We start from the raw sequence: 19,845 nt of genomic DNA on the forward strand, positions 1-19,845 counted from the left end.
AAGACTGAACATTTGTATTGTTTTAAAGGACTCACAAAGAAATGTACTGAAGGCTACATGGCTTTCTTGTGTAATGTTTCAAGTACTCTCACAGGAATGAAAAGCCAAGGAAACCAAATAGTTGGGATATTTGTAAGGCCAAGAAAAGTTAGAACTTGTGTTCACAGCTCAAAACTGGCATTTGACGTGCTCGGCATTCTTATTCCTCCTAATGTAATTCAAATTCCCCTCCCTGGGAGTTTTTTATGTTCATAGGAAAGATGTCTCATGCTAAGAATTATTTTCTTGTATTTTATTCTCTTTGGTTTGTGATGATTCACTGGTTCCCGAAATTCTCCAGCAGGAAGGCAATCCCCACTCACACCAACGAATCCCAATGACTCAGATGGGACTCAGAGAAGCAGCAGTTGCAAAATAAGATATATTTGTTCAAACACATGGGCCAAGACACGATACAGAGAAGCAGGACCAAAATTTCTCATTCACAATGCTATAAATAAAACTTGTGATTGTTTGCCAGATAAAGACTTCATGGGGAATGATGTCTTGTCAGAGATACTGGGAAACCTGCTGTTTACAAACTGAGAAGACAGTCAGTGACTTTTTAGCAAAGCAACAGATTTCTTGGTTTGCTTGAAATGAACTTGTTTCCAGCAAGGCAAGAGGCTTAGCTAAGAGCTTAGCAGAATGGAATCTTTTCTTTAATGAAAAACTGTAACTATAAAAAAGGTAAAGAGATTTTGGATTATAAAACCTTTTTACAGTTTATTTCCTATTATTAATTTCTTAAAAATATATATATATAAAAATGAGGATCTGACTAAATGAATCAGGACGCCAATTGATAAATGTTTGTCCTTGTAAACAAATAAATAATTATTTACAATCTTTGGCAAAACAAAATGAAATTTCATCACTCTCACTCACACACACTTGCAAGGAAAAAAAAAGAAAAGAAATTTAAAAACCCATCATAAATAATTTACATAGAATAGGAAAATTATGATACAGTCCAAATATTAACATCTTCATCCCTAAACTGATGTCTCTGTCTGACAAAACAAAAAACCCTACACAGCCATTACTCATTATATTTAATGAAGTCATCCTCCCTTCCACTTGGAAATTGGGGATGCCATTTGAAACACCAAAAGAAACTGAAATATTTAAAACCTCATGAAGAGGATTTGTGAAAAGAACAAAAAATCCAAAACAAAAGAAAAACCAGCAACAAAACAAACTGAAATAAAAAAAAAAATTGATAATATGAATACTATAAAATGTGCAATAAAGCCAGCAACTGTTGATTCCTTTCTAATGAATATAGCCACAAAACCTATTTCAAAGGAGAAAAAGTTGATTTAACATTTAGCTCACTGTGCCCTAGAAGAAGGCAGAGGTACTGTATTCTTCCATCAGGTATCGCATCCATGAATAAAATTACACCAGCCTGTGTTCTTTTTGTGAACAAAGCTCATACATCTTAAACAAAAAAAATGTTAAACACGTCTATACTATTGTTTATCTGATTAACTGTTGTATCTGTTTAGAATAAACACTGGTACCCCTTCAGCATTATTTAAGAAGTTCTATATACAGCAGACATAGGAAACAATACAAAAATATTAAAATTAGGGTAACTGGATATATATTAAGGTTCCATTTGTAAATTCCTTATTATTATTCATTTAACTTTAGAGTATATATGACTATAACCCATGGAACTATACTTAAGTGTAGGCCATGCTTTGACAATATCTACATATTGTGATATGCTTTCAAAAATAGCTTTAAAGTACCATTATTAATGAATGTACTATTGATGGATTATATGCTTTAAAATCAGTTATCAGAGAAGGTAGCTTGGTGTGATAATCACAATAAATACTAACAAAATATTTATAAATGGAACCTTAAATTCATATATTACCAAATTAAGTTATGGCAGCGTTGCTACCTTTTCAAAAAACCCACATCAGGATTCAGGATGTCAAAGTGCTTTTTGCAGCAGAGGTGGAAAAGTGGTTCAGGTTCATTTTGCTCCACATAGTCACGGTATAGTCTTTATTACAAGGCAATGCAGAATATGATGAAAACAGAGCAACTGGAAATAATTTTTTGAAAGTCAGACAATAGTGATAGCTTCAGATGTTTAAATGAATCACTCTTCCCTTTCACATGAGAGTTTCTAGTTCAATTCTGTTTGGCCTGAATAAAACCCCTACTAAAGAATGCTTTAAGTTGCAAATTTGACAGTTCTACCAATAATAATTTTAAAGAGTGTTACTAAGAGCATCCTTATCAACTAAGCACCTTTTTGAATCAAGAAATGTTTATAATTGATCTTTAATATCCAAAGTAATTTTCACTGTTTGTGTGGCCCTCTGTTACTTTGCTAAAATTAGACCCAGAAGCTCTGTGTACTGAAGTCCAGTCTTGATCAGAGCTAGGAAGTGTCAACCATACACCCAAAAAATTAAGACATTTTCCTCACTTAAACATAACTGACAATCATCATCCCCCCTCTTCCTCCATATATATAAATACATTAAGTAATTACATTTTTATATGTAAACGTCATTCTTTTAAAGAGACAAGTAAACAAACAAACACATTTTGCTAAGTTTTCACTCTACAAAAGTGTTCTAATGTATCAATCTGCTTTTGCTTCAGTGGTGGGTCCGACGTTCACGTTTAGGTTGCTTTAGTCCTGGCTGTGAGAAGGCACTTGGGTGGAAGGGTGGCTGAGGCACTCCTGGCAGCTGGGAGGATCCTGGAGAGTGAAGCATGAGGAGAGAGGACAGGAGGCACACAAAAATAGCAACTGGGAGTACCAGGGTGTACTGAGGTGTCTGGGTTGCATAGCATCTACAGTACTTTGCTGGTAATGCAGCAACCACTGCTCAAGCATCTGAAAGAAATGTGAAAAATATATTGATTGTGATTGGGGTTTTTTGGTTAGGAATTCAATCATCATGATACACTTAAGAGATGCAGCACAACACTTCTGTTCTTCATTTTCCTACAAATGGGAGGACATTTATATAAAATCACATGTGCCTACATAGAGAGAGACAAGCATGTGTATGTGCAGCTATGTATCTAGCTGCACAAAATCATATACAAGACAACTTAGAAAAGCATTATCTGCATTTCAAAACATTTCAGACAAGGCATTACAGACAGACATGCTCATTAAAAATATCTGCCTCTCTTCCATGACTCTTGAAAGAGGGGTGATCCAGAAGTATCTCTCTGCCTGCAGGTCATACTGCAATATCCTACAGAGGACAGCGGATATATAGAGAGAATTCTAAGCAAGTCCTTCTCAGAAATTTCTACCTCATTTTTTCCAGATGGATACTATTAAACATCTGGGGTTTATTATTCAAACTGAGATTATTCTAGGGGCAAGGGGCATTCATGGCATTTCACCAAAGGTTTATGCCATGCTATGATATTACAGATTGCTTTTCATTTATAGGCTATTTTTCATTTAGACACTTTGTACTTATTCCACAAGTTATGAAAGGCTTAAGCTTTTTCCAGACATTTTTTGTAACTAACCTCTGCATTCATATTTGAGGTCAGAGAAATAGACCATCTCTTGAGAGAAGACAAAAAGACCTAATCGTCCACCAGCAAAGGTTGTATCATAGATTGGTCCAGAATCCACCATGACTTGTTTCCCTTCATAAACCAGAACTCTGTAAAGAAGAACATAAATTAAACAAGGAGGAATATACAGTATCCAGTGTAAGAGATGGTAACAGTCTCTAAAAACTGGAACAGAACTAATTTTAACAAGGCACCAGAAAACCCAGCCTCACTGTAGGGATCACTTCTCATCTCTATCTCACACCCACGTGGCTGGCAGCCATAACACATTAATCAGAAGCAGTGGGGCTGCTCCTTTAGTGCTTTCATGCACACCATCTGCAAAAGATTTCCCAGTTCTTTATTTAGAACAGTCATGTCTCCTGGAATGAACTATGTCATGTACTAGCATTCACTGATAAGCCCCTGTCCCAGTGAACTCAGGGGTTAGCACACAGCCTTGTCACATCACTGAACAAAGCTGTCTTTGCAGCTGTGTGAACAGATGATTTATTTATCTTTAGGTGCAAGGGCCAACATCAGAAATTGGAAGAACCATCCCTTTAGATTCAAACAAACTATTATGCTGAATCTCAATTTCAGGCATTTTAAGAGCTTAATGAAAGCTGGAAGGATTAGGACACAAAGAACTAGACTAATAATAAATTGGAAAAGGAGAATTTGTTTTTTTGGTTCTTGGAGGTCTTTTTTAGTATTTCAGGCATTGACCCTGGAGAAAAAAGACCTCAAAACTCAGCACTTCATTTTCTTTCTTTATCAGAGAGACTGCATTTCTGCAAACTTGGATCCTCTGCTTCTCCTGGGAGACCTTGAGATAGTCTAGATTTTTAGAATCTCAGTCTCCTTGGCCAAATGAGAAATTACTCTATAGTTTTTTAATTAGACTAGTCTTTGGAGTCAGGGATTATTGTCCTGCTTCAATTGAAAATAGATTATTTATACACAGCATGATGGCTTCACATGAGGATGAAAACACTTGAGCAGCTTCCTAGAACCCAGCAGTTAGGTAGGGGCAGATTTCTGCTTTGACAGAAATACATGTCCAGCACTTGTTAAAAAAAAAAAAAAAAGGGTTTCTGTTTCCTGAAAAGTGTAAAAAGACAAGTATGAAACTGCTCCCTGAGATCAGTATTTAATGGATGGTAAAAAGAACAGTAAAAAAAAAAAAATGACAGATTTTCATGTTCATGTAATCCTATTTAATATAATTCTAAAAATATCAAGAACCTAAAACGTATGGAAAGAGTTTATGTAACTTTTTTGTTGGGTTGAACGAACTATTAGCTTTTATTATGTTTATATGGAATTGGTATTACTGCACAAATTTAATTGTTTCATTACTTCATTAGTAAGAAAAATAACTAATTCATTTTCTATCAGAACACCCTAAAGTATGAAGGAATTTAATGCCCCAAACCACAGAATTTGCCATGCTAGATTAATCTAATGTGATACCAGTGGTAACATCTTTTGCCTGACACAATGTACATTCAGTAAAGGAAGTTACAGGTAACAGCAAAATGAATGAAAAAAACTAAAGTTTCTTCTTGACCTTTATCAGTGAATGCTTTGCACTGCAATACACTGAAGCATAAAGAAACTGCTCTCTTTAGCAAAAACAGGTAACTTAGTCTATCCTAATTTGTCTACACTTTGTCTTTCACAGACAAATGAAAACCTCCTGCACATAAGCAAAAGCAAGACCTTTGGAGGTAGGGTCTGACTCTAGCCCATGAAAAATATCCTTTACAGTTCCAGCAGTTAGTAGAAGATAAAACTGACATGGGTAGTTAATGCTCAGTCTTTGGAACATCAGCTAAACAGCTGGGCTCTACAGAAAGTCATTTGCCACAGCTCCTTGTGTGCACTACAGATGCGCTCATGGCCACTTTGGCAGTGCCTTGTGTAAGGCACTACAGGAGACAGGATCCTGAAGTAGACAGGCCCTTGGCCTACTTCCCTGAGGCAATGCTCATGTTTGTAATTATTTTCATTCACTGAAATTCCACAGGCTGGGGAGCAATCTCATGTTCTAATCTTGCTTTGAGTTTTGCTCAGGAATTTTTGGTCTCCTTACAGAAAAAAGAGAAAGAGGCGGCCTTATTTTTTTTTTTCTTTAATTTAAGGGTATTTAGCTGATGTAAATATTGAACCATCCAGACTAAATTAAATACATCTGAAAAGGAAAATAAATTATTCTGAAGATAATAAAATGTTCCCAAAATGTTGGACAAACTGTCACACAAGTAATGTTATAATCAGAAACAACAATGAAACCGGGAACATAGCTTTTAAATCAACAAAGACAAAAGCATTGCTACTAGAAAATGTAGAGGTACAGAAATATTTCTTACTTTATTAATCCTGTTTTAGGCCTATGAATCAAGTGCCACCTGTAAGCAGTATAATCTTTCCAGCCAATGTTCTTGGGATCATGCCACAAAGTACGCACCTACAGCAGGAATACAAATGCCTTGTTAGAAACACACTGTGCCGCAGTAACTCCACATCCACCACAGCAACTGCCAAAGCTTGTTTTCTGCAGAGTATGAAACTAAAAATAGTTTAACATTTGACTGTATCATCAAAAGACTTCTTTTATGGGGTGAAAGTAATGGGAATTTCTGTCTTAAAGTCTTGATCAGTTATTCACCTGCAGTTTCACAGCTAGAGTCACTGAAGACAGTTATGGCACTGAACCTTTACTTCCCTTTTGACATCATAGAATTGGCCTAATTGAAAGAGACCCACAAGGATCATCAAATCCAAATCCTGGCCATGCAAAGCACCACCCCCAACCAAGAGTCACACCCCGTGTCCAAGAGTATTGTCCAAATGCTTCTGGAACTCTTTGGGGTTTGCACAAACACACAACCAGGCTGACAGAGCTGATGCTGAATGAGTGCCTCCAGTGAGGGAGAGGAACTGCAGCTTGTACAGATGATACTGCCTGTAGCTGCTCCTTGAAAACTTCCACTCAGTGACAGTCCTGTGAATTCCTATCCACAAGTGAAGCCCTACGAACCTCATTTCCAAAAAGCACAAGTTTCTTCCATGCTTGGACCCTATCTGGAAGAGCAGCAGTTTTTCTCTCTTTCAATGTCTTTTCTCTTTTTCTGCTACTGTACTCTAAACCATGTATAATTCAAACAAACTGGAACACCAAAGAAGCAAGTGCCAGTACAGAAGTAACAAAGGATTTGTGCATAACTAAGACATCTCTCTCATCTTCCTTTTGATCACACCTCATCTTCCCTTTTATGTGATTGTCTTTGAAATAAAATGCATGTGTTACAATTGACACTACTAATAAGGGAATTGAAGAAAAACTGATAAACATCCACAAAAATTGAGGTGTGAAAGGGAATTATTTTTGAAAAATGTCCCTTATTTTTAAAAATTAGTCATGCACTGTTGGCCTAAAGTTTTAAATCTCTCACCTGTCCAGGGGTGTTTCCTGTGTGCCAGAGAGCATTTCGTAAGTGCTCACCAGTACCAGTTGTTGAATTCACTACTTTGAGTGACACACCAGAGTAGCCATAAGCCCTGGTGGGTTTGTCCTCCCAATAGGTCTGAGTGACCTGCTTCCACATCAGAACGTAAAACCGACTGCTGGACTGGTAGCCAAACACAAAGCCGGCGTAGTCATCGTCACGGTCTGTGTTAACGTAGAACGTCCCGCTGAAGTCAACAGAGCTGAACTCATCGTAGCCTGGAAGAGGACAAGAGAGACAAAGCATTGAGTTACAATGGTGGATCCAGTTACACACACCCAAGAGTCCCAGTCCCTGTATTTTGGCAGGAGACGTAAGTGGCATTTCCCAGTTTCCTCACTGTAGAAGAAGAGGTAATTACACTTCCCTGCATGGATATTTCTGGAGAGAAATAAGTTGCTTACAAGAGGCATTGAAGACAGCAGGCACTATACTTACATAAATATTTTCAATTGGGTATTTTATGAATGTTACAGTCAGTGATGAGATGAATGGACAAAAAATGCAGACAGCATTGAGCTGTTCATACTTTGGGCATATACGTTGCCTCCATCATTAGTCCAATGCTTGCAGCACCAAAGAGGTGCATTTATGTACCCTTTTTCCTACCTTTTCTATCATCTTATCTACTTTTCTTTCCTTTCCTTATCACAGAATCACTTGTTACTTTTCCAAAGATGATCACATCTGATACTCACCTACAGCTATTCCAGGGTCAGAGTTAGCAGTCTGCACCAGTTCCTTGCCTTGGTGGCGAATAACCCAGTTGGGATCAATCTGAGCTGTTCCCTTGGGGTCCAGAGGGACCATCTGGAACTTTCTGAAATCAGTTTCACTGATGGCATTGTTTTCAGGGCACACATCATAGATATCTGGAACATTGTCGTTGTCAAAGTCATCTTTGCAAATATCACCTCTGCCATCACCTGTAAGCAATGTGAATAAGCAGAGGCAATTGTTAGCAATTTATCCAGCCCCAGTTTATACATCACTTTGGAATCAGGGTGGGAAAAGTTGGAAGTTTGCTGTGTTGATGTAATTCACTAATGCTTGCATTACATTTTCAGTGTGATTTGTTCCAGATGCGGATACAACACCACATTTTAATATGTGCCGTGCAAATCAATTCAAAGAATAGCATTAAAATCTTAATCTTCCACACATTACTAAATATAATATGTTACTAAATATTTATATATTCTTGATCATATTAAACTATTTTTCAGACCCTTATCATTGTCTCAAGATTCTTTCTGCAACAATCCATCTAAGATGCCACAGACTGCAGATGTGTCACCTCTATGTCAAAAGAAAGTGGAGAGAGCGTTGCAATAAAATGTGCATACATGCTTAGCCACTTTCACTTGTAGGTGTAACAATTTGGTTTATAAATAACATAGTGCTTCAGAAAAATGCATGGGAAAAGAAGGCAGCACTGCATTCAACAGGACTAGCCTCAGAAGAATGAAAAAATTAAGTTTTGTTATATGGATTGCAGGAAGCTTTTTAGAGAACAAAAAAAGTACAGCTCATCTATAGTTGTGCTTCTGCTCAACACTTCAATTACAATAAATATCTTAGAAAAACTAAAAGTTATTTGCTTTCTTAGTTTACCTATAATATTAATGGACACCAGGAGACATGACTTGCCTCAAATAGCAAAAAGTGAAAGGAGGCATCTATATAAAAAGCTCATTGCCAATGACTCTATTACTCCATGGCATAAAATAGCACAAAGACCTGAAAATAATGTAGAAAAGCTTGGCTAGACAAGTATAGAAACAAATTCCCAAATGGCTCCAACTTTTACAACAGAAACCACTGGATATTACATTGGGTACTAATGCAAAATCAATGCTGCCAACTAATTTGTTTCTATCCTCACATAGCAGAGCATCTGGTTTTTGGGTTTTTCCCCCACAGTGTTTATGACTGCCCTAAGAACATGGGAATTAACACAGTGGGAAATAGCAATGACCCAGCTCATTCAGTAGTGACCTACTACTAGATGTTTCACAGAAAAATGGAAAGCTACCTGACCATGACTAACCAACACAGCATTACCCAAGTATGGAGCTTTCAGACAGAAAACAGAATGAGTGTCAGGCAACTGCCAAAAGGAAAAGAGTAATTAGAGAAAATTGAAACATCTAGTGTCTCAGGGCTCTCTGCAGCTTAGATATGTGGTAAAATGGTCCCATTTTCCACCCAGGATATCTGCCATAGACAACTCCAAATCCTGACCAGCTGTGTGTTCCTCCACCTGCTTGTCTTAGCACTCACTGGAGAAAAGGGAATTAATTTCCTCTTCTGTTTTCTTTGCCAAATCAAAAAGATAATTCACAGAAGAATCTAATTATTCACTAGAAGTCCAAGTTCATTTGGTAGTGAGTTGCTGCTGACAACATTCATTCCATGTCAAGGAAAGTTAGAAAGTGTTTGTTTATCCAGTCACATCCAACAGCTCTCTCCAGGGCCTCATCTTTATGTGCTAAAACTCACATCTTCAAGAGCATGGGAGCAATTTTTGGCTTTATTTACCCCTTTTCCAAGATTTCTGTTGGACCTGCTGCTAATGACAGTGATGATCTGGCTAAACTGATTAAATATATGCTTTTTCTGAATCGTTAATCCATACATCAGTGTAGTTTCCTTTAGAAGAACCAGGTAATGGATAACAAACTATCTCATATCAGGGTCACCCTTATTCTGGATTTATGAAATCAAGGGGCTGTTCCAGGGACTGGAAATACAAAGATATTCTGGACACATCATAGGACTGAAAGGTTATATAAATTAAGAGTTACTACTGACTACCAACCAGAAACTTCCTTCTCACAGCAGCTGTCTTACTAGGAAATCAGACAAGGCTCAGCATTTTTTCTTTCTAAATGTACATAAAAACATATTGTGCAGGTAATAAATTCTGCTTTCAACTTCTACAGCACAGCCATGGAACAGCTCCAGGAAATTGTATAACTTGGAACTGAAATTGCTTACCTGCATGTATTGCAAGGGTCGTTATTTAAACATATTTGGTGGTTTTTAAAGGATCATAAACATTTTCAAAATTAAAATTATATATGAAGCTATCTCTATTTTATTACTTAAATAATGCCAAGCACAGAGAAGTACTGTCTAAAGTGACCAACAACACTTTACAAAAAAAAAAAAAAAAAAAGGAAAAAAAAGTTCAATTACATATCCGTTTTTTAAACTGTGACATGTATCAAGACATATTTAAAGCAGTCTGTAAAGAAAATTTGAGAAAAGCTGCTCAGGAGTCAACTAAAAAAAATAATTGACATAAAAATCCTGAAGAAATAGTCTGTTTTTCAAAATGAAACAGAGTAGTAAAACATTTTTATTTCCATTTTAATTTTCAGATGGAAAGTGAAACAGCTCACTTTTTATTTATTAAGACATTTATAATTCAAGCTATTTGAAATATTTTCTGACACTTTTAATGTTTCAATTAAATGCAAAAATAAGAATATTAAGAAAAACAGATTTTTTTTGTTTTTTAAAAAATTTGTTAAAGGTTTTCTCCTATAGTTAAGTATGTAAATGTCTGAGCTCCTGTCAAAGTTGTTTCCTAATGCTCTAACCCTTGACCAAAGCAAGCAGCACAGTTCCATCAAATTCCTGATGTCTCAGATGTCAAAAGCAGCTCAGTTTGATGTGAAGTCTCTCTTCACCAGATGTTAATACTCCAAGATCAAAATCAGATACTAAGAACTAAATGAAATTCATATGACCTTGCTCTTACCATCTGAGTCCTCCTGGTCAGGGTTGTATCTGAGGCGGCAGTTGTCCCTGTCGTCTGGGACACCATCATTGTCATCATCAGGATCACAGGCATCTCCTTTCCCATCCTGATCGTGGTCAGCTTGGTTAGCATTGGGGATGTAAGGGCAGTTATCCTGGTTGTTCTGGTGGCCATCTTCATCTATGTCCTCATTATTGTCACACTGGTCACCAACAAGGTCATTATCTGCATCAGTCTACCCCAAAAAAGAATTGTACAGAGTAATTTTATTATTTTTACTCAATACAAAAGTACAGCATGGTACTTAATACTTAACACTTCTCTTCAAAGGCTTCTGAAGTGACAAATATCACAATGACAACCCAGCTAAAGCACAAGCATAACTTCAAGCTAGTATGGCAACTTATTCTTCTATCAGTGGGTAAAGATCTGGTCCCAGGACACTTGCAGGGCAGGGCTTTAATTGCAGATGTATTAAAGCAATCATCACTGTACTTCTTTCATTTGATGCAAATACGAGATGTGAAAGTGAGCAACACAGATCCACCTTTTCAGCTGTTCAGTACAGGGACTGACAGCAATCCCTGTGGTCTTCTTTCTGCCCTTGTTTTGATGTCACCATTAAGGAAACTGAATTCATTTACCTGGTCTGGATTATGCATCAATGGACAATTATCACACTGATCACCAACTCCATCACCATCTGTATCACTCTGGTCTGTGTTGTAGACGTAAGGGCAGTTATCTCGTTCATTAAAAATGTCTAGGGGAAAAAAACCCAACAAAATATTGAAAAAATTAAAATGCTACAACATACATCGCAGACAGCCATAGACTGTAGGAATCACCAGGGAAGAAGCAAGGCTTTTAAGGGGCTCATAAGCTTTCTGTCTGCTACAACATCATTGCCACAAATAGTTAAAACTAATATTAAAAAAAAATGATGGTAACAATTTCATTTTCTTATTATGACAAAATTTTCTGTATGTATTCTATGGAAGAATAAGGGCTGATTATGTCTTAAGCATTTAGGTTTTGTCCATTGAATAACAGGTAAAGGGGTGGGGGATTTTTTTTTTTTTTTAATAATTTGTTTGGGATTTTATTCCCCTATTCTAAGAAATGGCATAGAATGCACAGCTACATCAGGTTCAAACTTCTGAACTTTTGTATAGAAACAACTGTATTAATATTCAGCTGCCTCACCATTAAATAACTTAATTTTACCAGAACATCATTAATTGTATAGTGTGCCAAATTTTCAAAAGAAACTGTTCCTCCTCAGGAAACTTCATTATAAAACCAACAATCTACTACAAAATTATAAGACGAAACATAACAAACATGTTGGCATATCTTTCTGGGAAAGATACAAGGACCCTTCCCTGTATTACATGGTCCCCATATATTTGCATAATCTTTCAGCCAATAGCATATGATTGGATTTTTCTTCAAGTGCAGAACTACCACAAGTACTAGCATGAGCCTGATGATCAGAAGGAGTATAAGAGATCTTCAAAATGCTAAGAACCTAAAGTCAGATGAGCATCCAAATGTTTAAAACATTACTGAGATAAACCCAAAGCTACATTTCAAGTTTTTGTATTTCTGTATCCTCACACATTTGAAATGCCACAGTGATATGATTTCTGAACAAGATTTAAGTTTTTTTCCCCCATCTTAATTCTGATCAAAATGGGGTTATATAGGAATGTACTGGTGGAGGAAATAAGTGTAATATTTTAAGACATGCTAAAAAATGTGTATTTGGATTACTGTGAGTTTTGCATACTTATACATTCATAAAAAAGCAAATTATTTTACTATGGATATTGTCCAAACTGTGTGACTGTTCTGATGTTCACTTCCCTCCCTAAAAGAAAAAGTCAACAGAAGTGTCTGTCACATTAGACCCTTATTATTTTGGAACACAAATGAAGGAATTTTTTTTTTTTAAGATTACACTGATAAAGACATGCCGTAATTAATTTCTTAGTAATATTAATTGTAGTTTAGGGACTGTATAGGCAACCATACAACACAGGGCAGATGAACCATAACCTTTTCTGTCTTGTCCTACACTTTTGAGCTGCTAGACCCAATTTTATTCCACATATAAAAGCAACTAGCCCATCTTACTGGCCATAAAGCAAAGTGCACTTGTGGAACAGCACCTAATTCTCAAAAGGGAAATCATACCATCTCCATCAATGTCCACAGCACATGAGTCACCCTCCCCATTGTTGTCTGTGTCAATCTGAGCAGGGTTGTGCACATAGGGGCAATTGTCACAGCGGTCACCAACTTCATCCTTGTCATAATCAAACTGGCGAGGGTTGAACAGAAGAGGGCAATTGTCCTAGTGAGGAAAAAAAATAGATTTCACAATATAAATCACAACTCTTGAGAGCATACTATGAAGTAGTAACTCCTGTTCATCTTAGACAGAATTCAAAAATCAAATATGAATCCATTTTTTTTTCAATGGACAAGCTGTACATACACTGAAGGTCTAGGCCAGTAACAGGATGGCACCTGGACAGCCTGGCTCACAGTCTGTTTTGTACAAAACATATGAATTGTGTTCCATATCTCACAGGGAGAGCAACTGGATCAGTACTCAGACATTTAAATAAAGGTGTATCACTGGCACATGTACTTAAAATATCAGAACACGTTGCAAAATCAGGTCAACTTCAGCTGCATTTTATAACTTTCAAAAAACAAAAAGTAAACAACTAGAATTATTACTCTGACTTTTTTGGAACAAACTAGTCCTGGTACTTTCAAGTTTATATTATATATTTTGATTTTTCAATTTAAACAAGTATTGACTTTTTATTGGTTGTGTTCTATTGAACAAGATAATAAAATGTAAAAAGTTTTTAAAAAGCTTAAAATGAAATACTCTCATTTACCAAAAATCTCTTACCTGAGACTTTTTAATGGAATTTTGAAAATTTCCTATCATTTTAATTTAAAAATCTGCCAGAAGAATAATTCTTACATTTCACACATTCCCAAATTGCACATGGACTTTTTCACATGCAAAAGAAATACTCAGTGTGAAATGCAAAGAAAGAAAACCAAAACAGTGGGAGTGAGGGCTACATCAGTGGCATGGAATCTGAAGGGAGGTCATAAGGAAAAAATCTTTAAACTTCTTTCTTTTTCTCTGCTAAATAGAAAAACCCCACATTTAATAGGAAATATTTCTTAGCACAATATTTTAAATTCCCCAGAAATACATTTCATATAATCAAGGGCAACATATAGAGGCAAGTCAAAATCTTATGCTGTTCATAAAACAATTTCTAGCTACAATTCAAAAAATACACATACTAAATGATATTTCTTTATTAAATTTTTTTAAAGTTTTCCAAATAGAGACCAAACGAACATAGCTCTTATCCATCTGAAGCTCTAGAGCATCTATGTTGCCTCTGAAGGGAACAAAGACAAACAGCAAAATTCTAATAACAATTCACTCATCCTAAACATGAAAAGCCAGGGTGAAGCAAACTCTCAAAATATCTCTATCTTTTTGTTGACTGTACAGGGCAACAGTTTTAGACTAAGTGGCTATCTTTTAGGCTCTGCAGGTAAATGAATTTGTCTTCCAGGCAGATCTGAAGGAAAGTATGAACCAGGCTAGGTATTTTCCTCCCATCATTTTCCTTTGATACTGGCTGTGTTTATAGTTGTTTTAAAAGAAAGTCACAATGAATAAAAATAATATCATATACATAATATTTTCCAGCTATAAAAAATCCAATACCACTTTCCATTAACCTGCTTTCACATACATAACTGAACTCAAAACCGATAGAGAACACAGTTCCTGGGGTTCCCCAGGTGCTTTGCTCTGCACAGTACTACTCTCCTTTGACTGAACAAGGCTTTACTCTGCACTACACATTATTCAGGGAATGAAGTGCAGAATAATTTAGCTGAAGCTCCGAACAATAAAGTTCACACCTATTATAATGGTTTTCCCTAAAATCAGATGTTTAGGTTAAATGTACTGCAGACATCTTACTTTGTCATCTTCAACACCATCATTGTCATCATCCTCATCACAGGCATCTCCTTTGCCATCTTTATCAAAGTCTTCTTGGCCAGAGTTAGGCAGAAGGGGGCAGTTATCCTGGCCAAAAGAAATAATCAATACATTATGCTTACATTATGTCAAGATAACTTGCCTGGGCAGAAGAGTAGATATGACACACCAGAGATTATAAAACAAGAACAATCAGCAAAGTATTTTAGAAAGCGCCTGTTTTTTTGTTGCCAATTTATTTGCTGCTTTCATATTGTAAAGTAAGGGAAATGCAGCTGCAAATCATTCTATTTCCCAGCTGCTATTAGTGTGACATTTCTAGTAAATTTTAGAGGGAGCTAGCAAAGAACAAACACACCACACGCACAGACATGCAATCTTACACCAACTTTTTGTAGACAATTCATGAGATATGTTTGAAGATTACAGAAAAAATCACCAAGTTTTGTTGCCAGAAAAATAAAAAACCAAGCCAAGAGAAGGTCTTCAGAAACAGCTGTTCATATGGAAAATTACTACACAGCAATGGAAAGTACTACACATCAATGAAGGGGAACACTCTAAGAAAGGATTTTGAAAAAAAAGTGTGTTAATAGTGTTCTGCAAAACAGTACCTTTGCACTTCCATGGCTTTAAAAATAAAAGTCAAACAGATCTCTTTATTTTGTAACACAGCTTTGTAAAGAATGGTTATTTTATATAAAAAACTCTTAAGTTACACTGAAAAATAAGTAAAATAGCTTGCCAAACTTTTATTATGCATTTTTTTAAATACTAAGAACAGCTAAAATGGATTTCAATTCTACTACTTGCTATGAATAAATACATTTATGAAAACACACTGTTGTTCTCATTTTTACTCACATTCCAGATCTACCTCTCCCAAAACTGAATCTGTCAAAAGAGTGCATAAATATCTCCTTTGTAACACATACCCTAAAAAATGAATATTAAAGTAAGGTGTTTTCAATCTCATTGGTTCTAAGAGTGCAGACAATTTAAGAAAAAGAGTACTGGAAATATTGTGATAAATATCAAATCCCCAAATTTTTATCAAATACCTGCAAAGAGTCTTGACTGTCCACCTCAACCCTGGTTAGCAGGAATACAAAAAGATTTTTGAAATGGAAGAAAATAGTCACAAGAGTAAGTTAATTTTCAATCATTATCAGCTCAAGGAAGGAAGTATTTTAAAATTAAATTACTCAACTAGGATATTTTGTAAAGAATACAAGGGCCTGAAAATTTGTGGTATTTTTAAGGGTTTTTTTTTCTTTGGCAGGTTGAGAGGTCCTCCTAAATGAAATCTTGTATCTATTAGATCAACACATATTACACAAAGCATTAAACAATCTTTGGAAACAGTTTTTTTCTGAATGGGTTCAGCATGTTGTGTTTAACCAAAACTAATGCTTTGTGTTACATCAAGAGTGAACACGTGCAAATTCTGATGACAGGAACTGAAAGAAAAATATATGAAGTGCAACAGCTAAGTTGGCTGAATCCAAAATGAACAGGCATCAATTACAGTGAGGAAGACCAACATTTGAGGCCCAAATTTCCATCCATATCTGAAACTCCTCGGCTGATAGAGCCCAGATTCACACAAGTGACTTCTCTCAACAGCCTGATTTCAAACTTTCCTAGTCTCTTGGTCTGCATTTGTTTCAACCACTACAGTAGTCTAGAGTTCAGTCATTTTTGCATTTCTTTCCTCTTTTTTTTTTTAAGTAGAAGTTTTTGTGCTAGAACTTCAAGAAGATTTATAGGCAAATCACTTTAACACAGAGAAGGAGAAGCAAAAATGTTTCAGGTCTGGGAAAAGAAACCCTCAAAAAGCTCAGAAGAGAAAATCTTGCCCTTACAGCCATGACTGATTAGCAAAATGCTTGAGCATCTGCCCAGTGATCATATGCAGGTCATCCAGTGTTGTCAGTGGCCCTGCAGGTAGGTGTTTAAAACCGAACACCTGCACATGCCTTCTACTCTGACAAAACTCCTCCATCCCAGTTGCTTAATTTGCTGCTGCAAACAGTGTATGCCCCTCTGTATTGTGCCTGTCATTCAGCCATCAGCAAGGCCACCACTCAAAACTAGGATCCAGGGAACTGCCTTTGCCCCTCAGCTATCTGAGCCATTGTTAAACTGGTGGAACAGCTTTCAGCCTGGTTTCATACAGCATCAGGACAAGAGCTACAAGGAGGCTGCTCACCATTTCTGAGCAACTCCCACTGGAAGGAACCTCATGCCATGAAACCAAGAAGGATTTACTGTGTGCTTCAGATGAGCACAGAACCAGGTCCCAGGGAACATATCTGGTGGACACACCCTACTAAACCCACATGCCACCATTTTTAGGCTCCTTGATGCTGATTTTTGTCATTGGTCTCATTTCATTGTTCACTACAACAGCAGAGCTGTGCAGCAAGATTGAAAAGGTACCCATTGCCCGGTGTAGAGCCAATGGGGGCAGGCAGGTCAGGTGATTCCCCTTGAGAGAGTGAGAGCTGGGATTTCACATCTCTGAAGGGTGAGAGAGGCTTAATCTCTCATCCTGTTCCTGTGAGCCTTTGCAATAAGGAGAACACCTCTAATTTGTCACATTCATTCCTCTCTTAGGCTCCTATTGTTAAAAATTCTCAGGCTCTGAATCCAGTTGTCACAGTGTGTGGTCTGCTTAACTCTTTAAAAGGAAGTGTAGTTCAAGACAGCATTTTGAACTCTAGCCCTTACACGGCTGTCAGTGTCTTTAACAAGCCCTGCAGGCAGGATTTCACACTTGCCTGGGCCCTGAGATCCCTGTTTGGTTCTTAGGAGCTCTGTGCTTCACACCCATGCTTTAGGCAACTCCTGCTCAGTGTGCTAACTCCATTCACAAGCATCACAATTGTCCATGTGTTCTGAGTAGGAAGAAATCCAAGGCAGTAGAAAATGAGCATGCTGTAACAGTCAAAGCTTACTGGAAGCAACCAGCAGCTTCATGAATTAAAAGGATTACTCACACTTATTTAGGAAAAAAGTGAAAATGTTGTTAACATATAGGATTTTTATCAACCTTTTTCACCTACCTTCACACAGTGGTACGTTGCATTAGCAGCACAGACCAAGTTGTTATTAGGCCAGCCATCCAAATCTGAATCCTCACCACAGATGCGTCCATCACCAGCATAACCTGTCCTACATTCACATTTGTACATTGGATCACTGAAGTGGCCCAGATAGATGCACTCTGCAGACTTGTGGCAGCTGTGTGTCTTGTCCTTGCATGGATTCTCAGGTTCACAGACCTATAAATGATGGAGCATATTCAATGAAACCTGATAATCACAGCCAGCTGTACGTGTCTCAGCCTTGTCAAAATCAGACCAGTTATTCAGAGCTCTGAAGACAAGAACTTTGTTTTGATTGTGGTTAGTAAATCATACTGCTCTCTCAGTTCACAACTCCAACAAATATGTACAATGAAAATAATTAAAACAAACCACCGGAAAAATTGGACATTATTTAAAAAGCAATTACAGTGGTTAACAATTTCAAAACTGTATCTGCCTTCTTCCAGATGTCATTAAACCCCAGAAATTAACTGCAACAGAAAGGAGATTGTATTCACCTCTTTTCTTCAGTGTTCTGACTGACAGCATAAAAGGACAATCTTATTTTCTTAAATCAAAGAAATCCTAAGTAATTCTTGTGTTCACATCATGTATGTTTTTATCACCTCTTCCTTATCACTATATTTTTCATTGACAGTATTTGAGAATCTTACACAGATGGTTCACGTGTAGAATTCACAAGCTGAGCTAACCATAGATTGATTCAACACCAACAAAGAGAAGGCAAACCATGACTTCCACTTTAACATTTTTTGTCTTTTCTAGGAAACTGTCTTCAACCTCACTTCTACTTCCTGCTGTCCTTCACCACTGATAAGCTTTGGCCCAATGGAATTTAGGGAATGAGAACATCAGATGTGTCTGCTAACACTGAAATTAACAGTGTCATGAAAAAAACAATCCAAATTCTTCAGTTTCCATTCTCCAGAACAGGTATGTTAACCTCAGAGAAAGGAATGCAAAGCAGAGAAATGATTGCTCCTCTTAAAAAAGCCAACCCCAAATTCAGTGTTTGTTACTCAAAACAAAAGTATGCTGAAACAACAGTTTGTTATTTCAAGCCATTTTTGTTTGGTACCCAAGTTTATCTTATGCCATTATTCAAACACATTTCAGATGAGACTTACTCAAAGCCATCAAATTCCCTTCAATACCACTTACTTGCTTCTCTGTCTTGGCAACTTCAAGCCCTACTCCATAGGGCTGACTTCCTTTATAGCGTGGAGGACACGGCAAGCAGTGGAAGCCCGGATTTGTGTTCACACAGCGATGGACCTGATTCACTTTAAAGCAAACATCTGACACAGCTATACACTGCAGGTGAAGAAAGAAAAAAAGGAGAAACCAATTAGATGGCTGTGTAATTCCCAAATAGTGAATTTTCATGGTCATTTCCTGATGTTAACGGAAACAAAGCCAATACCTCATCAAGATCCTCACAGAAGGTACCATTGCCAAGGTATCCTGCTGGGCATGCCCCACATGACCAAGACCCATCCGGGTAACTGTTGCATTCTGCTCCAGGAAAGCAAGGATTTGACAAACACCCATCTGGCAAAGACACACAAAACTGAAAATTAAGTAATGAACATGAAAGTCATATAAAACTTCATTTAAGAAAGAGGGATTCTCTGATCATTAGTTTAAATCACACTTGATGGAATGGCTCTTATGAAATTCCTGAAGTAAGTGTTAAATGCACTTAAAATCCCTAACTACTATTGATTTAATATGAAAAAAACTACAGATTGCTGCATCTAGTTGAATATATTACAGCATATTCAATCCCTA

At 36.9% G+C, this 19,845-nt stretch overlaps 1 protein-coding gene across 2 annotated transcripts in view; it reads right to left on the reverse strand.

The window, feature by feature from the left end:
- Window positions 1–401: 401 nt before the first annotated feature.
- The window catches only part of THBS2 (thrombospondin 2), a 32,750-nt gene continuing 13,306 nt past the window's right edge, over window positions 402–19,845 (reverse strand). For both annotated transcript variants that reach the window (XM_050972470.1, XM_030236122.2), the window contains exons 11-22: window positions 19,478–19,605; window positions 19,216–19,368; window positions 18,010–18,228; window positions 14,921–15,028; window positions 13,081–13,240; window positions 11,526–11,644; window positions 10,882–11,116; window positions 7,811–8,038; window positions 7,059–7,330; window positions 5,973–6,070; window positions 3,568–3,707; window positions 402–2,911 (exon numbers count right to left, since the gene is read on the reverse strand). In XM_050972470.1, the coding sequence (XP_050828427.1) occupies window positions 2,904–2,911; window positions 3,568–3,707; window positions 5,973–6,070; window positions 7,059–7,330; window positions 7,811–8,038; window positions 10,882–11,116; window positions 11,526–11,644; window positions 13,081–13,240; window positions 14,921–15,028; window positions 18,010–18,228; window positions 19,216–19,368; window positions 19,478–19,605 (1,868 nt within the window). In that variant the 3' untranslated portion in view covers window positions 402–2,903. The remainder of the gene's footprint in view (window positions 2,912–3,567; window positions 3,708–5,972; window positions 6,071–7,058; window positions 7,331–7,810; window positions 8,039–10,881; window positions 11,117–11,525; window positions 11,645–13,080; window positions 13,241–14,920; window positions 15,029–18,009; window positions 18,229–19,215; window positions 19,369–19,477; window positions 19,606–19,845) is intronic.

This window comes from Serinus canaria, chromosome 3 (assembly GCF_022539315.1).
Source record: "Serinus canaria isolate serCan28SL12 chromosome 3, serCan2020, whole genome shotgun sequence".
In the NCBI taxonomy this organism is placed as follows: domain Eukaryota; kingdom Metazoa; phylum Chordata; class Aves; order Passeriformes; family Fringillidae; genus Serinus; species Serinus canaria.